Genomic DNA, 20223 nt, shown 5'->3' with positions numbered 1-20223 from the left:
GGGCAAGAGAAAGCCAAATATTTGGCTAAAGAGGCTGTTTTAAAACAAGAAGCGCTTACTTCCTAAACTTTCTCAAATACAGAAAGAACTCTTTAAAAATCTGCTCTAAAACTGTCAGGATGGCTCATCGCTAAAGTCACAAACATAGCATTAAAAATAATACTTCCACATTTTATCCATTTTTAGCCTTATGAATTTTATACTTTTTAGCTAGTCACTTCTCACATCTCAATAAAAATCATCCATTTAAAGAGGTTCAGAATATTTAAAGGTCCTTCTAAACAATGAGAAGTTAAGACATTTCTAAGATAGAATTCATCACCAGTTCTAAGAGTATAAACCTATTTAACAACAGCAAGTATATGCATACACATGAACACACACATGCATATATATATATATAGCTAAGAATTGTTTGATGGTTTTATTCCCACATCTTCTTTTTTTGAAGGGCTAAAGAGATGACCAAATCCAGCTCATACGTGAACTGCCTAGTGAAAAACACAACTTCCGTAAAGAAATGAAAGCTGCCAAACTACTTTTTCAAGTGAAACATTTTAGGAGATTGCTCTAACCTGGGGCACAGTACATTCTCTCTATGGCATCGCTGTCACAGGAATCTTCAACCTCACTCCACCTGCTAAAATACGTTAGCTGAATGTGTCCTAAAAACAAAACGACAGGAGAAATCAAAACATTTTTCTGTTCCATTTTCTGCAGAAGTGAACTGTAATTACTCCTTTTGTAGCTAAAAACAGTATCATTAAGAATAATGGCATCATTAAGTACTAGAAGCTATTACTGGGGGTGAATTTGCTGCACTGATAATGAAGCTCTAGACAGGAAATGAAGATACTAATTACAAGATAAAACGCCTACTCAGTTAATTGGAAGCAACAGCGAATAAAAAGAAATGCATTTGCAAAAGTTCCTGACCTCTATCATTCAATAAGATGTTGTTTGGGTTCAAATCGCGGCACACAATTCCCTCTCTATGTAAAGCATCAAGGGCTACCACCATTTCAGCTGCCCATCTTTGAATGCAGCCCTCTGGGATATAAAACCTGGAGTTTAGTGCTAATTTTTTATCAAGGTCCTCAAAAATTTGATGTATTTCCTTGTCTCCTTTAAGTGTTAACCCACTCTCTCCCTTGGTCTCAGAGTCTCTTTGGAATAAAGAAGTTAGTTCCTCTTTAGCCAAATCACCAGCTTGATCTGTAAACAGCAATACTTCCTCTGTTTTTAAAGTGTCTGTGTTTGCATTAAATTCATTAGCACCAGAGCGAGGGTTAGAAATATGGAGTACACTTTCTTCCATACTGTTTGCAGTTAGGGCTGGTCCAACCACTCCAAGTCCTTGAAACTCAGGATCTGAGCTGTGTAACAAAGACACGTTTTCTGAACTACTGTGATCAACAGCAGCTATAAATAGCATCCCAAGATCCTCCTGTGCATAGTGTTTCTCTGCTGTACTATGCAATTTGGGCTGGCAGGGATCACTTGATTCCTCTGTGCCTTTTTCTTCTTGTGGTTGGCATTGTTCAGCAGTAAGTCTGAGGCATAAAACATCAGGGGCTTCCAAAAGTTTACTTTCTATAAGGCGTATATTATTCTGTGTAAACTTTATAGGTCCCACTGCTGCAGCTTCTTTTGTTGGCACCAATTCACCAGGTAGATTTACAAGAAGATCCGGTCTTCCTTCATCAGTACCACTGACATCATCAAAAGCAGCATCTTTAAAAGAAATAACTGGGACTGAGTCATTTGAGCCCCTGCTAATGGTATCCTGAGCTTTATATTCCATCTTACTTCTGCTAATATTAAAACTCCTTGATGTGCTGTCTCCATCTGGAAGAGAGAAGACTGATTTTAAAGGTTCTGATTTTAGGCTATATAATTTTTCCCCCAAATCAAGGCCCAGGAGTTCACTAGTGCTATCCTTACTGTCTATCCTGAAGAATTCCATGGGGCTGTTTTTAGATCTACTGAGGGAATCTGATGTGGCTGGAGAACTAACTGTTTCTGGGTTATCATCTTCAGGGAAAAATCTCAGCTCATGAGAGAGCAGCTCTGTGCTGGGGCTGTCATAGTCAGCAGCAAGGTGTGCTGGGAAGCTTTTAATAGCTTTGATATCAACACCCTTTCCTTCAGTCTTCATAAAGGGTTCTTCATTCAAAGACCCTGGTTCAACCTTTTCTTTCTCATATTCATTGCATAATGTTAAATAACTAGTAGTGCATTCTTCTTCTGAACTTGAACCAGAATCTGGCCATTTTGGAGAGGTGTCCTGGCTATTATCTTCCTGGATGCTATCATCTTGAGAGCTTGGAGTAAGGCTAGTCTTCAAAGGCAGAACCTGAAGCACAGCTCCACCATCGCTACCTCTGCATTCAAAGCTGTTGCTGTCGTGAGGACTAGAAGTTGGCTGTTGCAGATGAACTTTGGTAAGCGGAGACTTTTTCACTTCCTGGACGTCAAAGCTTTCTTCAGCATTCTTGTTTAAAAACTTACTGATATATGACCAGAGTTTGCCTCCTGTGAACAAGTACAATAATAAAAAAAAATTAGGATCCCCAAATTAATATTTACTTATATAAGTAACATAAAACTTTCTATCAATATTAAATTGAATTAGCATGTTATAATAATATATGGTAATAATATATTCATGCTTCTATCTAAACAGAAGCATTCTAATCAATTAAAAGAAGGTCAATAATACCCATTAATATCAAGTGTGCTGTAAGACAAGCATATTTAATAAAATGTCCTTTGTTACACTGAATGGTGAGTATGGTTTAAAACATACCTCCAGAAACCAATTATTTTAAAAAGACAACCTATTTCTTCATTTGAAAAGAAATTAGTTATAACAAATACCAATATGAAATCTTACTGCTAAAATCCTGCTTTCAAGTTAAATATAATTCAGCCATAGAAACATCTGATTATGTTCTGGTGTTTATGTAATAGCTTCTCAAGCATGCCCCCTGGGTCAAGTGGAAATACATAAATATATGGGAAAAAAAATCAGCAATATTATTCTATTTTGAATGCACAGTTCAGGATTGGAGGGGAGATTTGGCATCTGGCATATAATTATGCCTTTATAAATGATATATTAATAATATTTCCCCAGCTTTCCCTTCCCCCCATACACATCATGTTTTGTATAAGACCCAAAGTAAAGCCCGTTAATGAGAAAAGTTATTGTAATATATATAAAAACAAAAATCATAAAAATTAATCTACATAAATAGTCCAACTTTTTACAAGAAATACTTTTGCCATGTTCTTAACCATTAAAATCTCAATCTCTTCTAAGTAGTATCTTTAAATAAATAAACTATAATAAGTATCAAAACTACTACAGCTCCACTGACTAGAAACTATCAAAATAAGAAAAAATGATTAACTGAATTTGATCCAGCAATCTTGAAAATAGTAACTGGGGAAGCGTACTTTGTGAGGATATAATTGCAGCTTCCAAAAATGGGAAGTTAAAGAAAATGTGTTAAAAATAAATCCCTCTACTAATATGGAAAAGGCAGTTTTTTTTCGAGCACATCTTTAATGTCATTATTAAGCATCATATATACCAAGGGTAGCTATATTCTAAGGGGAATAATCGCAGGCAACTGATTAGGTATTTAGGATATGACTATCGATTAGAGAGGAATATGGTTATTGTTATCAAAAGACAAAAGAAAGGTAGAATCAATTTTGGGATAAAAAATTTTTAATGTGATTCCTGGCATATTCTTTCTGAATTTTGTTTCTTGCCTAAACAATTACCCTAATGTAATTTTAAGAATTTTGCATTTTCAAGTTGGAAAAACTATTTTAGCTCTTCTCCTTTCTTTGCTGGGTGCCTAGTCAAATGTGATGCTCCATATGGAGCTAAAGAAACAAAATTTTGGTCTTATCCCATACTTCTTAAAATCATAAAAATTACTCAACCTAGAAAAACACATTATTCCCTTTGAAGTTTGTCACTCACAAAAGCTGAATGAGTTTTTACTTTCAGCGTAAAGTCAGGCCTAACAGACAGACTTACACCAATGTCAACATATTATTGTAATCTTTAACAATAACCTAAATAAACCTGTTATTTCTAATCTCAAAAAGTAGATAGAAAAGGCCTAAAATATTTACAATTTATAACACTTTAGGAATATAAATGGCATCTTTCTAAGCCCTGCTGAACCAGATGGATTATAAGCGCTGGACTATTCAAACAGCAATTCATAAGGTTTAATAAAAACCTTCTCTTTGTCTCTGATAAGATTTTAATCTATTCGTTTTCTGCAAGATTACAAAGTAAATTTGTTGATTATCTTGGCCAGAATTAGGAGTTAAATTAGATTAAATTATATGGTATAATATTGCTGGAGCAATGATCAAATCATCTTTTGACTCAGCAACTCCATTTTAAGAAATGTGTCCTACAAATAATTCTCAGCAACAACAACAAAAACAACGAAGCACACTGACATATATGTAAGAGGACTGGAAACAATTTAAACACCAATTAATAGGGGAGTAAAGTATGGTAAATCCATATAGTCAAACACTTTGTATCTATTCAAAAAATCAATAGCAATATTTGCAAATACTTATGTGCTTACCATGTATCAGGCATTATTCTAAATTCTTTACATATATCTATTCATTTAATCCTCACATCTGCCCTATGAGGTAGATAATTATTATCTCCATTTTAAAGATGAGGAAACTGAGGCACAGAGAGTTTAAGTAACTTGCCCAAGATTATATAGCTAGTGAAAGAGTGAGCCAGCAGCTGAACTCATAATTTGGCTGCAGAATCCCTCTCCTAACGCAAACCTATAGAAACTGATTAAGGAAAGGTGTCCAAGGCCCACTGCTAATATGGGAAAGAAAGCAAGTTACGGAACAATATAATTTTTTTGCAAGCTATACAATCAACTTTAAAAGAATGCATATCTCTGGGGAATAGGATGGAGAATTTTTCTTTCTACCTTATATCATTCTATATAGTTTGAATTTATATATATATACTAGTTTTATAATAAAAAAGCTACTTAATGAAAAGAAAATCAATTCTCCTCTTGAGTCCTTATGAAACTTGGGGAGAAATTATCCCCATACCCTTCTATTTGTTGTATCTACACTCAGAGCCATTTCCAAATTTTTGGAAAAAAAAATTCTCTGACTCAGAATTTAACAACTACAAATTGAGCACCTTCTATGTACTAAGTATTCTACTAAAAGCAGAGCTATATATGATGAATATGACATCATCCCTATTATTAGGAACTTAGATTTTTAATAAGACACATGGCCTTAATGACTGGATACATATTGTATTCCCACCTTCTCTACCCTAAATAAATTTAAATTCGGGGATTCATTAGTAGGCACAACAAATATTTTAAACCTCTCTCCTAAAATCCTATCGGGTATCTCTAACTGCCTACTTAATACATAGGAATGGTTAATAAGCATCTCAAACTCACATGTCCAAAATTGAACTAATTTTTCCTCCTAAATCTATTCCTTCCACAGCTTCCTCCATCTTAGAAACTGGGAACTCCATTCTTTTGGTTGTTTGAGCCAGAACCCTCAGAGTCTCAGGCAAGGTAAAATCATGTCAGCTTTACCTTCAAAATATACCTAGCATCTAATAAACCTTTCTCATCACCTCCACCACAAAGCCCTTGTCCAAGCCACCATCTTGGACCTGGACTGCTACAACAACCTTCAAACTGGTCTCCCTGCTTTTCCCTTTTTATTTTCCACCAAGTGCCATAGCACTCCCTATCTTGTTAGTCTTCTGCTGAATATCCCCCTCACTTCCAGTGACTTCCCGCCTCATTCAGAATTAAAGCCAAGTTCTTAAAATGGTCTGTTAGGACCACACAGGATCTGCCTACCTGTCTCCCTACTTCTCTAAGCTCAGTTCCTGCCATTCTTCCATTCTGCTTCAACCACACTGACCTTGCTGTTTCCTGTCCAGCAAGCACACTTCCTGGCTTGGAGCCTATGTACTTGTATTCTCTTCCTGAGCCATTCTTCCCTCACAGATCCACATTGCAGTTCCTCTCCTTCCTTCAGATCTCTGGTCAAATGTTCCCTTCTCAATGAGGTGACTAGCCTATATAAAATAGCAAGCCCCGCCTCACCCCTGTGGCATTCCCTTACTCTTCGTTTATTTGTCTCCATAGTATTAATCTCCATCTGACATATATTTACTTATGTATGTGTTTACTGGCTCTATACTATAAGGTCTGCATGGGCAGAGTCTTCACCTGTTTTGTTCTAAGTTACTGTTTTTAGAATTATGTCTTACATTCAATAAATTAATATTTTCTGACTGACTGAATTACAAATGGAGAGAAAATGAGTTCGAGAGACTAATGTGAATCACCAATAGTTCTGTAAGAAGTAGAAGGCTAAAGCCACAAATCACAAATATTCAAGCATTCATAGTATGAAGAAAACAACTGTTCAAGGTTGACTTTTTCAGTAATAGCTATTTAAACATAAGAAAATGCCTTTTAAAAATAATGTATGTGCAACTTGGATTCTAAACCTCATGGAGGCACCACAGAAAGTATCAATGGCATGTAAAAGATTGTCCATTTCACTCTATTGCTCAAGCCAAAGCCTCGATCCTTCCCTCCCTACCGTGGAATTCATCAGAGATCCCACTGACTCTACACTCAAAACACGTCTGCTCGCACTCTAGAAGGCCATGCCAACATCATTTCTTGCCTATACTAACTTCAATAGCCTTCTCACTGCTTCTATTTTTGCCTTCCTACAATCCATTCCCCATACAACAGCCAGAATGATCTTTTAAAAGTGTAAATCAGATCCTGTCTCCGGGCATCAGATGCCCAATGGTTTCCCAATGCACTTGCCTGCAAGACTCCTGCCGGCTCCTCCAACAACCTCACATACCACTGTGGTCCTCACCTACTACACTCCAACCAGATGGTCCCTTTTCTTGTTTGCTGAACATTCCAAGTTTGGTTTTTTTGTTTTTGTTTTTTGATTTACTTTTTATTTATTTCTCTCCACTTCCCCCTATTGTCTGCTCTCTGTGTCCATTCCTGGTGTGTTCTGCATCCACCTGCATTATCTGGCGACACTGGGAAACTGCGTCTCTTTTTGTTGCGTCATCTTGCTGCATCAGCTCTGTGTGTGTGCAGCGCCACTCCTGAGCAGGCTGCACTTTTTTCACACATGGCGGCTCTCCTTATGGGGCGCACTCCTTGCACGTGGGACACCCCTACGCGGGGATGCCCCTGCATGGCACGGCACTCCTTGCGGGTGGCAGCATTGCTTGTGGCCAGCTTACCACATGGGGCCAAGAGGCCTTGGGGATCAAACCCTGGACCCTCTATGTGGTAAACAGACACTCTATTAGTTGAGCCACATCTGCTTCCCTCCTAGTTTGTTTTTGCCTTAGATTTCTTACACCAACTATTCCCTCTACCTGGAAAGTGCTTCTCTCTTATTTTCAAATGGCTGTTTCCTTTTTGGCATTCAGGACTCCATATAAATGTCACCTTCTTAGAGAGAGTTTCCCTGACTACCTAATCTAAAGTAATTTCCCAGTCATCATTTCTCCATTTAATTTCCCTGTGTATATCTGTATAGTTTTATTTTTATCCAATATCCTCTTGCTTTTTTTGTTTGATTCTCCATAAGAATTTAATTTTCAAAAGGACACACTCTTTCTGTCTTGTTCACCTAAAAGAGGTTCCAGTATATAGAACATGTTCAATAAATTTGTTAAATATTAAATGAATCCAGAGCCCCTGTTTACACTATAACTTAACATCTTTGTATTATAAAAACCTTTTTAAACACTAAACAATAGACACATAAAATGTGAATGGTCAGGAGATTCCCCAAAGTCAAGATGAGCTCAACAGTAAAGGAGAAGAGACTTGGAAAAGATAACATAAAACAGTAGAAAATTTGAAAGGAATGTATGTATGGCTTTAAGTCAGATTGTAAATATTTTCTATAGTATTGAAGTAAAATCAATTGAAATATCAGTTTTAGAGGTATAAGGGAGGGTGAGAAGATGGCAGAAGAAAAACTGAAATAGGGTCTGGGGAAAGAAGTGGAAGAAGAAGCTGCAAATGGCAGGGGTGAACTAAGATTGAAATTTTACCACAGATAATCTCCAACATGAATAATCCACACTGGGTAATAGAATATTGACTATAATTACATTCATCCTACTGACCTTGTTCTAAATTATTATGGATTATTACTACGCAAGTTATTTTGTTCCACACCAGAGGTGGCTGTATTTCGCTATCAGATGACATGACCTCTAATTCAATAATGTCTGTAATGCACTGGTATCCTCAGATAAAAGCTGTCTATAATGTCTGAACAAAGGTGAATTAGTTATCCAATTCACACACACAATTAACTCTCTTAATACCTAAGAGACCATGGAGCCCCTTCTGAATTTCCTATTAAATACTGCATATGGAGGTCTTCCCTCCATCTGTAGCTATCTTGTGCTTTACTTCATAATAAACAATATTAATAGTTTATTGCCCCCATCAAAAATCTTGCATTAGTTATAAGAGACCTCATTCCAGAAAGTAATGATTCCTTTCTCTGGCAAAATGCATTAAATTCAAATGTTATGCCTATCATTTTGAAAACAAAATAGTTCTTCACTCTCAGTAAATTTTTTTAAAAATCTTCATGAAATATGGAAAATAACATAAATCATTTTTCTACTATTTTAAGAACACATCTGAAAAAACAAGTCAATATTTGTTAAGTAAATTTATATTTATATGCTGTATTCATTCTAAATAAAAAACTATTTAAATTCAGGTGTTATGGGGCAAAAACAAATCAAAACATGATTTTTTTTTTTTGCCACCTGTTTCCACTACTCAGCACTGACATTTCATAAACAGCTTGAAGCAGAGAATTGTGCTTCTGCTTTGTACCCATATGTGATGCCACTGGCTGTATTAGTAAAAACACAGATCAGAATAAGTAGGTAACGTCAAATGTTAAGTAAACACCCTTACCTTCTAAAAAAGGAGATAATTAGTTCATTCTGCAGGGGACGCTTTTCACTTTAGTCATCTAACATTAATGTAGTTTTTTAGCAGAGACTAAGAGAACTAAAATTCTTAAAATAAAATCTAGCTCTCATAGCATCAATTCACATTAAAGTTCTCATTATATTAGATCAATTTCTAGAGAAAGTAAGTAGTTGAGTATATCTAAGAATCTTATGTCCAAGTGAAATCTGCTGCTCATCTGGGTTTGCATTTTCTCTTAGAACCCAAAGTAGGAGGGAGAGCAGAGGAATAAGGAAAAATGTTTCTTATATGTGTTTCATATACTTTATCTGCTCATGAAATGACAGAAGAAGGACATTATAGAAATTGAAAAACCAAGCAGGTGACATTATTCACTCCATAAACAATTGAAACTGCAAACCAACCTTCTGCATGCTGCAGCACAAGAAATACCGACTCCTCAGAGATGATGTACTTGTGCAGACACACCATGTTGGGCACACAGCGGGGGATGATGGTCTTTCTGTTCCTGCTGTATTCACTGCTTTTCCTTAGACCCTGACAGAGAACAAAAAGGTCAGTTGTACCCTCAGTTGCCTTTGGAGCCTGCTGTGCTCTGTGTTTATCAACCAAACTAATCTATCCGAGTTATTCTGGGCTTCAGAGAAACCACTCATCTGCTGCTCTATGCCCCTCAGTCCCTGGAGGCGCTGCTGATGGCATCTGGCATGAATCCAGAAAACGGAAGATGCCACAAAGCTGCCATTAAAATCAATTACGTGGGTCAGTGTTTTTATTAGGGATGCTCTCAAACTAAGTCATCAGGATGACACACAGTTATTTCTCTATGACCTTTTCTTAAGTTTTATTTTACTTATGTATATCTTTAAAGCATTAGACATTGTGAAATCAATTCAAATTCCTGACATACAGCATGTATATCTGGATTAAACAGGCCATTCTAAAATTCTATTTCAAAAACGGACAAGGTGTATGCATTTTCTGGTGTCATACTCTGGTTTAAGACACTAGGGAAATGCCAGTGATGAAGTATATTCATAAAAAGGAATGTGTTTTAGTATATGTCAATGTGACCTACTGCCATGCTGATAAGCCAAAGAGAAAGTAAGAAAAAAAGAAATATAAAATTAATCAATTCACCTCTGGATGCTCTGGCAATGCTATTACTATATTAAGATATTTTTAGGGAAACGGACTTTGGCCCAGTGGTTAGGGCGTCCGTCTACCATATGGGAGGTCCGCGGTTCAAACCCCGGGCCTCCTTGACCCGTGTGGAGCTGGCCATGCGCAGTGCTGATGCGCGCAAGGAGTGCCGCGCCACGCAAGGGTGTCCCCCGCGTGGGGGAGCCCCACGCGCAAGGAGTGCGCCCGTGAGGAGAGCCGCCCAGCGTGAAAAGAAAGAGCAGCCTGCCCAGGAATGGCGCCGCCCACACTTCCCGTGCCGCTGACGACAACAGAAGCGGACAAAGAAACAAGACGCAGCAAATAGACACCAAGAACAGACAACCAGGGGAGGGGGGGGAAATTAAATAAAATAAATAAATCTTTAAAAAAAAAAATAAATAAAGATATTTTTAGAATATGTACTGTCACAATCCACTTTAAACACATTTCAAAATTATAAAATTGAGGGTTCTGCACACCTATTCAGTTATTTTTTTTTTTTTTAAAGATTTATTTTTATTTATTTATTTCCCCTCCCCTCCCCCGGTTGTCTGTTTTCTGTGTCTTTTTGCTGCGTCTTGTTTCTTGTTTCTTTGTCCGCTTCTGTTGTCAGCAGCGGCACGGGAAGTGTGGGCGGCGCCATTCCTGGGCAGGCTGCTCCCTCCTTCGCGCTGGGCGGCTCTCCTTATGGGTGCACTCCTTGCGCGTGGGGCTCCCCTACGCGGGGGACACCCTGCATGGCGCGGCACTCCTTGCGCGCATCAGCACTGCGCATGGGCCAGCTCCACACGGGTCAAGGAGGCCCGGGGCTTGAACCGCGGGCCTCCCATGTGATAGACGGACGCCCCAACCACTGGGCCAAAGTCCGTTTCCCCCTATTCAGTTATAAATTCAGTTATAAATAGGATCAAAATTGAGCTTTGATCAAAAGGAGGGTCAGAGATGTAGGTAACACTTTCCCAAATAACTACGACAAAGACTTTAGGACAAAATTTCAGCTTTTAAGAATTTTAGTAAAAATCAGAGGCAAAATTGTGGTGTGATCCTCACGAATTATGCAAAATGTATTTCAAATATATTTAAACACTACTCATGTAAACAGCACTAAATGGTTCTTCGACTTATTTAAATTATTGACTCTATCTTCTATAATATAAAACTCTTTTTAAACATATGCCATTGAGTATTTATCAACTATAATGGGAGAACAGAAAGAAAAATAAATAGAGATCACCACAAACATAAAGAAACATGCAAAATATCCAGGGGGAAAACATTAAGTATCTTTTCTTTCTAAAGCCTAATTTGAAAATAAAGTTTTAAGTTCATTAAATGTACAAATTCTACTTACTTTTAAAATGAATGTCTGTTGTGTCCTTGTGTCCATTACAAGTAAAACCTATATAAAAGACATGAGTAATAATCAACTCACAACACAATGAAACATTTACTCTTAACTTTTGAAAACTGAACTTAGAATTTTGGAGGGTGTTGGAATTGACTACACAAAATTGTTAATTTCTGAATATATTATTTTTTAAAGCCACCAAATGAGAGAAGTAAAACAGTCTTATTCAAAATGAGTTTTACTACAGTTTTCTTTTAATGCTATATTTTAGAAATATAACTGTTTCCTAGATTTATTTTTAAATGTATTTCCTTAAAAAAATTATTTTAAACAAAGAATTTTTCCACAAGGAACATATACCATTAAAAGGAAGTGGTAAAAAAGAATTTATAGAAATTGCTTTAGTTTCCATTTTCTTCCTAAAACTCCTTTGTAGCTAGCAACTTGCCACAGTGTGGTCTTGCCTAAGGTATCCTTTTGGTACTACTTCACCATCCTGGACTAATCTTTGACTCCTCTGATTGCAGAAGCAAATCTGGTCAGCTCTGTCTTCAAAATGTGTCCAGAATCAGAACTCACTTCACCACTTCCAAGTAAAATCCTCTCTTTCCTATACTATAAGAATGGCCTCCCAACTGCACTTCCTGATTTCATCTTTGCTGCCCTATAGTCTATTCTCAAAATAGCAGCCAGGGTTTTTCTTTTAAAATGTAAGTTGGATCCTGTAACTCCCCTCACCTCATTCAGATAAAAACCCCTGATTTTATAAAATGAGCTGAAGACCCTTCATGATCTCACACATTGCCCCCATATACTACCCACACTCCCCCATATTGATGGGTAGAAGAAATGTAAAGAGGTAGGGAATTCTCTTATCATATTAATTTTTTATTATTTGGGAAACAGTATAGCAAAGGTTGGCAAACTTTTTCTGTAATGGGCCAGATAGTAAATACTTAGGCTAGTCAGCTCTGCCATTGTAGCATAAAAGCAGCCATAGCCAAAAATGCTTAACTTTAGATTGTTAGGTTGCATATATATTATCAGAATAGAATTATACAACACAAAGAGTAAACCCCAATGTAAAAGGGTAACAATAGGAAAACAGGAGGAGAGTGGGGCAATATACGAGGACTCATACTTTCTACATGATTTTTTGTAAACCTTTAACTACTCTAGTAAAAATTAAACAATTTTAATTTTTAAAATATGAGCCATAGCCTGAAATTAGCCATGGTAGGAGTACTAACAATACACAAATCAACAAGCACTACAAATCGGGGCTTCCCCTCACCCTTATCCCAGAAGCTGGTTGTTAAAATATTTACCAGCCTCCCAATGGGTAAGGAGAAGTAGGAATCAAGATTGGAAAAAAAGACATTAAGCTTGGGAAAATAAAAGAATGGTGGTACTGCTGAGAGAAATGGGGGAGTTAAGATGGGAAACCAGTTTGAAGGGAAGATGGTAAATTCTACACAATGAATTGGAGGTAACAGTTGCAACTTCTTCTTCAAACCCTCTTCTGAGAGCTTGGCTTGGAAATAAATTTCCATTAATTAATAGGATATTCCCATAGGTACTTCCTGAACTCTTTCCTTCCTCTTCCCAAAGCCCTCCTCAATAACAACAACAAAATAATAGATCTCTGTTCCTCCATCTAGCGTACTGGAAAGATCACCATCCATGTAAGTTCTCAAATTAAAGAGATCCCTAAGTCACTCTGGACTCTCCCACATCCCTTAACCCCATAACCAATCAGTGACCAAGTCCACTGCCTAAGCATTTCTCTTAACTACGTTTTACACTTTCACCTACCATACATTAAGAGTGTATGATGTGCTACCCTTTGTCCATGTAATCAATGTTAATCCTTTCAACAACCCAATGAGGTAATTTTGCCATTCCCATTCTACATATGAATACATTATAGCTCAAACAGATAAGTACTACTAGATATAATGAGCTAGCGATGCATTTGGAAAAAGATGTAGAACAAAAGGGGGAAATGTTAAATACAAATGAGTTTTCATGGCTAAAAGATGTCAAAGTGAGTCAGGAGGTCACTCCAGAGGTTACACTTCTACATGTCGCAGCAGGATCTCACTGACTGCCATAGGAAACAGTGCCTCCAGCTGAGGGCTCAAGAGACATGTAGACACTCTAGGCAGGGCAGACAACCCCAGGAAATCGGACCCATTGGTGGGCCTTAATTGGGAATATATGATAACCTATCTCCCCCATGTATCAGTCTCATTTATAATTTTCCTACATAATTCTTCCACCCCTTTTATTTGAACCTATTATTAGCACTATACTCAATAAATATATGTCCACAAGACTTAAACCTTCCAGCTGTTCATATGCACTTGAGCCCTAATCTCAAGAGTTGCAGCCAACACCTACTCTCCAGTTCATGGGACTCACCCAGGACAACTAACAAAAGGATGATGGACAATACCCATCCCAAAAAACAGAGAGTATCTACAACTGTAAGCAAGACAGTTCCACCCGCCTGCCCCATGGGTCTAAGCCCCCTCTCAACTGGAATCTGAGTATCATCATCCCAAGATCCTCAAGATTGAGGAATAGAACTAAACATAAGCGGGGAATGCAACTATGGACTAAAGTAGACTTATTATTATTCTACTAATGGAAGAATTTGTAACACTGATATAAACTGACAGTGGTCACCAGAGGTTCTGAGGGGAGGGAGAGGGAAGAGGTATAACATGGGGTATTTGGGGACATTGGAATTGTTCTGCATGATATTGCAATGATAGATACAGGGCATTATATATTTTGTCAAAACCTATAAAATTGTGCAGGTCAAAGCGTAAACCATAATGTAAACTCTAGACCATGGTTAGTAGCAATGCTTCAATATGTGTTCATCAATTTGAACAAATGTACCACACTAATGAAAGATGTTGTTAATGGGGGAAAGTGTGGGAGGGGAAGAAGGTGGGGTATATGGGAATCCCCTATTTTTTTTTTAGCAAAATTTTTTATTGTCTTTTTTAAAAGATACATAGGTCACACAAAATGTTATATTAACGAATATAAGAGATTCCCATATACGCCACTTCCCCCGCCCCGCCGAACTCCTCCTACATCAACAACCTCTTTCATTAGTGTGGCACATTCACTGCATTTGAGGAATACATTTTGAAGCCCTGCTACACAGCATGGATTATAGTTTACATTATAGTTTACACTCTCCCCCAGTCCATTCACTGGGTTATGGCAGGATATATAATGTCCTGCATCTGTCCCTGCAATATCATTCAGGACAATTCCAAGTCCCACAAATGCCCCCATATCACACTTCTTCTTCCCTCTCCCTGCCCTCAGCTACTCCCATGGCCACTGTCTCCATATCAATGATACAATTTCTTCCATAGCTAGAGTCACAATAGTTCTATAGTAGAATATCAGTAAGCCCAATCTAATCCATATTTTATTCCTCCATCCTGGGGAACCTGGGATGGCGATGTCCTCTCCACCTCTAAATTGAGAGGGGGCTTAGATCCCACATGGTTACTGGATGTAATTCCTCTGCTTGCAGTTGTAGACTCTCTTGGTTCCCTGACGTGGTGGTTGACCATACTCACCTCCCATTTAACTGATTTGTGCTCCTGAGTGTGATGGTGTTGGATGCAGATGTGACCTCTCTAGTCATGCCTCTTCTATCACTTTTACTGAACCTGTTGTTGGTGCTCGGGTTGGTGTATGCTCAGGAGACTCGAATCTCTGGACTGTCTATGTGCCAACTGGGCCCTGAGCCTCAGCAGAGTTGCAACACCTACTCCCTGGTTCATTAGACTTACCCTATATTTTTGATGTAACATTTATGTAATCTAAAGCTCCTTTAAAAATAAAGAAAAAAAATCAATCCACCCCACTGCTCCCCCCCCCAAAAAAAGAAAAGATAGAATGAGTACAAACATGGGACTCAAGAAATTAGGCTGTCTGAAATTAACTTTCTTCAAGGCTTAGTTTTCTTATCTGTAAAATGGGAAAAATAACACTATCTATCATTTGTGAGGATTTCACTGAAATAATCTTACAACCAATCACTATTTCTGCAATTACTGTTCTTGTTGCTTCTCTCTGGAACATTCCTGAGCCATTTATCACATACATACTCATCTTTCCAGATTCAGCTCAAATGTTACTCTCAGTAAAACTGACTACTTCCTTCGTTTTCCCACTATATAAAGTACCCTTCAATTTGGTTTTATTTGTTCACTTGTCTATCTCCCAACCAGATTTCAGGTTTTTGTTTTTTTGTCTTTAAGATTTATTTTATTTATTCCTCTCTCCGTCCCCCTGTTGTCTGTTCTGTGTCCATTCGCTGTGCGTTCTTCTGCGTCTGCTTGCATTATCCTGCAGCACTGGGAAACTGCTTCTCTTTTTTGTTGTTGTTGCATCATCTTCCTGCATTGGCTCTCCATGTGTGCAGCACCACTCCTGGGTGGGCTGTGCTTTTTCCATGCAGGGCAGCTCTCCTTGCAGGGCACACTCTCTTGCGTGTGGGGCACCCCTAAGCAGGGACGCCCCTGCATGGCATGGCACTCCTTGCATGCAACAGCAGCACTGCACGTGGGCAGCTTACCACACAGCTCAGAAGGCCCTGCGGATCGAACCCTGGACCTTCCATATAGCAGATGGATGCTCTATCAGTTGAGCCACATCCGCTTCCCTCAAGTTTTTTATGTGCATGTGTACGCAGAAAATGCCATCAAAATGTTCATACCTTAATCCTCAGAACCTGTGAATATGTTATGTTACTGGTAAAAGGACTTTGCAGATGTAATTAAGGTAGGGACTTTAAAATAGGGATTATCTAGGTGGACTCAATCTAATCACATTAATATTAAAAGCAAAGAAGTGTCTCCTGCTAGAAGAAGTGGAAGTGCAGAAGTGACACAGCAGAAGGGAAAATTTAAAGAGATTCAAAACATGAGAAGGACATTCATTGCTGGCTCTGAGATACAGGGCTCACATGCAAGAACCAGAAAGAGGCCTCTAGGAGCTTATAGAAAGCATGAGAAGGAATATAGGTAGCTTCTAGGGGCAAAGACTAGCCCCTGACTAACTGCCAGCACGGAAACAGAGACCTCAATCCTACAAGCACAAAGAACAAATATCAGCTAACAACCTAAGTAAGAATAAGCTTGGAAGCAGATTCTCCCTCAGAGCCTTCAGTAGGAATGCAGCCCTGCCAGAACCTTGATTTTAAGTCACTGAGACCCGTGCCATATCTCTGACCTACAGAATCATAGGATAATAAATCTGCATTGTTTTAAGATGCTAAGTTTGCAGTAATTTGTTATTACAGCAATAGAAAACTAATATGGGGCAGGGAGTGTATTTCCTACAACACATAACGTATTGCTCTCACATAGCAAGTGCTCAATAAATATACAGCGAATGAATGAATGAATTTAAGTACAAAAGTTTGTAAGGTAAATGGCAATATGGGAATGGAGCTTAGGAAATAAGTCAGGACTAAAGATATATATTTGAGCATTCTCCATAAAGAAAACAGCTGAAGACTTGAGTATATACCCCACAGGAATGCTTACTTTATACCAGGTATTGTTCTGGGTATGAAAGAACTAAATCATATAATAGTCTCAACAATCCAATGAAGTAGGTATACTTTTATTTACCCAATTTTATAGATGAGGAAGCAAACAAAACAAGCTCACAAAGCTCAGAAGTGGGAGAGGCAATATTTAAATCTTGACAATCTGGCTCCAGGATCCTTCCTCTTAACTGCTAAGCTATACTATTTACGACTGTATTTTGAGAATAAGTCATAGTTAGAATACTGTGGGTGATAAGACAACCGCCAAAAGTATAGTCAGAAATGTACAAAGATAATCAGGAAAACAAGTGGTGCTGATGTCAGAGAAAGAGAATACTTAAGATGAGAGTAATTATGTGTGCCAAACAACAAAGTGAAGCCATGGAGAAAGAGGGCTGAGAAACTATCACTGGCTAAGGCAGTCAGGAAGTCATTGGCAATTTTTAACACTGCATGATGAAATGAAATAGTGAAGGCAAAAGTCAGACTGCCCTGGATTAATAAGTACTAGTAAAACAAAGACAATACATAAATCTTTCAATAGATGTCAGAAAAAGGAAAAACATTAAAATGAAAGAATCAGTGGGATCAACAGATTTGAGCAAAGTTTTAGATTTTGATTTTGTTCAGATAAAGTTATTCTTCCCAGTTTCCCTTTGAACTATATTCACTACAAACCTTGAACTTGTGAGGCATGGAAACAGTCATGGAACTGGAACCCTGAAAGTTAAATGAGCACGTCTTAGTACTCGTGTACTCATGAGCACCTCATGAGCACGTCATGAGTACAAAAAGGTGGCATCATGGCCTTCTCTCTGCAAGGCAGGGCTCAATGAACATCTGGTGAGTCTCTGAAGACACTTAGAATTCCCTGCAACTCATTTGTTTTTATACCAAGTTGTCTTTAAATAAGATGCCTCTTTATGAAACTGAGAACATTTCACTAGGTGAAAAGGTATGGAGGATATACAAAGAAAAGAACTTATTTTTTCTCCCCAAAGCCTCTTAATTGACTAAACAGAATATACCTGCATAAATTAGGAAAAATATCTCTTTGCTGTCTCACTTAGCCAGGAAGCATGAAGCGCATCAGATATAAAATGCCAAATTAAGATGGATAAACATGGCTGGGGAAGTGCTGCTCTGTTTACATTTACTTTCTTCTCCTACCAAGTTTGTTTGCAACTAGACAATGTTCACATTGAGGCAATAAACACAAGAACATATGTGATTTTTTTAAAATGTGCCCTTTGACTGTCAATTTCTCCCAAACAGGTGTTGGCTAAATGATTATAAATTGGCCTCTGGATACAGCTCTTCAACTGAGCCGTACAGGGCTGGTGATAATATAATTAGACCTAAAAACATCAGGCTGGTGAATGCTTTCCATCTGTTTGGCAATAATGTTTAGTTAACAATAGTCTTTAAAAGAAGCACCTTCAACTTCAGTTCTTAAAGTTATTTATAGAGCCATTCTTAACACACCAGCACTCCTGCTAACAAGAGTTTTAGCCACTTGGAAATTATTAGCCATACGGCTGTACACAAAGAGAAACGACTGCACTTAACATCTGTATCTTTCCAAATTTACATGCTTCAACCTCATTTAAAGTCATTTCTTAATGAACAGTGCTATTGCGCTGCATTAATATTATAGTTGCATGCACAAAGATCATAAGGAGCCAAACATTTTTTTAATGCCAACAGTAGGCCAATCTGCAATGAAGCTGTCAGCATAAAGGACAAAATAATAGCTTCTTTAACCCTCAAACAGAATTTGTTCATTTGTAGACTAGAACACATCAATTTTAAAACTGCTCATGGGTTTGCTCACCTTTATAAAGACAAAAATCTAATTTGGTACTAATTTGATACAATTGTCTTCTAATAAAAGGCTCCTAAAACCATCTTTTATTTCATGATAAAACAAGTACTATAAAACTGTCATGAAACAATTACCTGGGATAACATACCTTATTGGAAAGAATACAATTAATGTATTTTTCCCTATTATTTTTCATACTTACTTATCAGCACTATATTAGCATATGGTATAGCAGAAGAGATTACCCCATCTTTGCCCTGTAGTAATATATAGAACGACTGCTCCTAACCAGAAAAACAATCAAGCAAAAAAACAGACAACTTATCCCTTAAGTACTAGCCTCATCTGTTCTTCGTTTCTACCAGCACACAGATTTGCCAACTATATTTGCACAACAGTAGTAGGAAAAGCTCCAACTGGATCTTTTTGTCAACTAGAATAGGAAGGCCTAGTATTTAACTAGGCACCACATTTGTAAAGATGGGGGGAAAGTACATAAAAATAATCAAATGATGATTTCTTTTAAGCATATGAAAAATGACAAATTTGGAGAAAAGAAGAGAGACATGCTACAACAAAGACACTATAGTTGTGGTGAATAAATGTGGAAGGTTCCCTTCAGTGGGGATTAAATGTAACCCCAATTCCTGAATTTTTTCAGACAATTAATTTAAATGTTGACAGGAGAAGTCTATGAATCTCTGGAAAATAAGCTCCAAATCCTTTATGAAAAAAGACTACCTGGGTAATTTGAGGCAACATCTATCTATTTTGGTACCAGCAATTTCACAAGGCTCCAGAACAATTAACAAAAGTTAAAAGAATGTTTAACTTTTCTTTATGGTGTCACAGTGTTAGCCACGTTTGCTGGATATAATCTGAATGAAACTTCAGTTATGCCAGTAATACTAATGGAAACTCACACATAACTAAGCATACCAGAAAGAACTGGAAATGGGATCAACATAATAAAGAAGCCAGAGAAAATATACAAATCCTATTTTGCAAATAAGACCATTTACTCAACATAGTTTCAGATGAAGAAAACTACAGTGAATGAATTCTCTTTTAAAAATAGTCCACACTTCACTTGAATGGTAACACTAAACTTGACTTGGCAATATTACAGGAACTGGTAACGCTATCCTTTTATAGTAATGGTTTTGAACAACAAATCTAGAACATTTAAACCTTTGCTTTGCTTCCCTAATACTAT

The 20223-nt window shown here is 37.6% G+C and overlaps 1 protein-coding gene across 13 annotated transcripts in view; it reads right to left on the bottom strand.

The window, feature by feature from the left end:
* RPS6KC1 (ribosomal protein S6 kinase C1) overlaps positions 1-20223 on the bottom strand; it is a 237492-nt gene that overhangs the window by 37781 nt on the left and 179488 nt on the right. For 10 of the 13 annotated variants that reach the window (XM_058275189.2, XM_058275198.2, XM_058275191.2 and 7 more), the window contains 4 exons: positions 11593-11640; positions 9482-9614; positions 937-2535; positions 576-665 (listed from right to left, as the gene is read on the bottom strand). In XM_058275189.2, coding sequence (XP_058131172.1) covers positions 576-665; positions 937-2535; positions 9482-9614; positions 11593-11640 — 1870 coding nt within the window. The remainder of the gene's footprint in view (positions 1-575; positions 666-936; positions 2536-9481; positions 9615-11592; positions 11641-20223) is intronic. The other 3 variants (XM_058275192.2, XM_058275199.2, XM_071207730.1) reach the window with 1 other exon arrangement.

Source organism: Dasypus novemcinctus, chromosome 13, assembly GCF_030445035.2.
Source record: "Dasypus novemcinctus isolate mDasNov1 chromosome 13, mDasNov1.1.hap2, whole genome shotgun sequence".
Classification (NCBI taxonomy): domain Eukaryota; kingdom Metazoa; phylum Chordata; class Mammalia; order Cingulata; family Dasypodidae; genus Dasypus; species Dasypus novemcinctus.
Note: the sequence above shows the minus strand (reverse complement) of the source record. Positions and strands in the feature narration are given on the sequence as shown.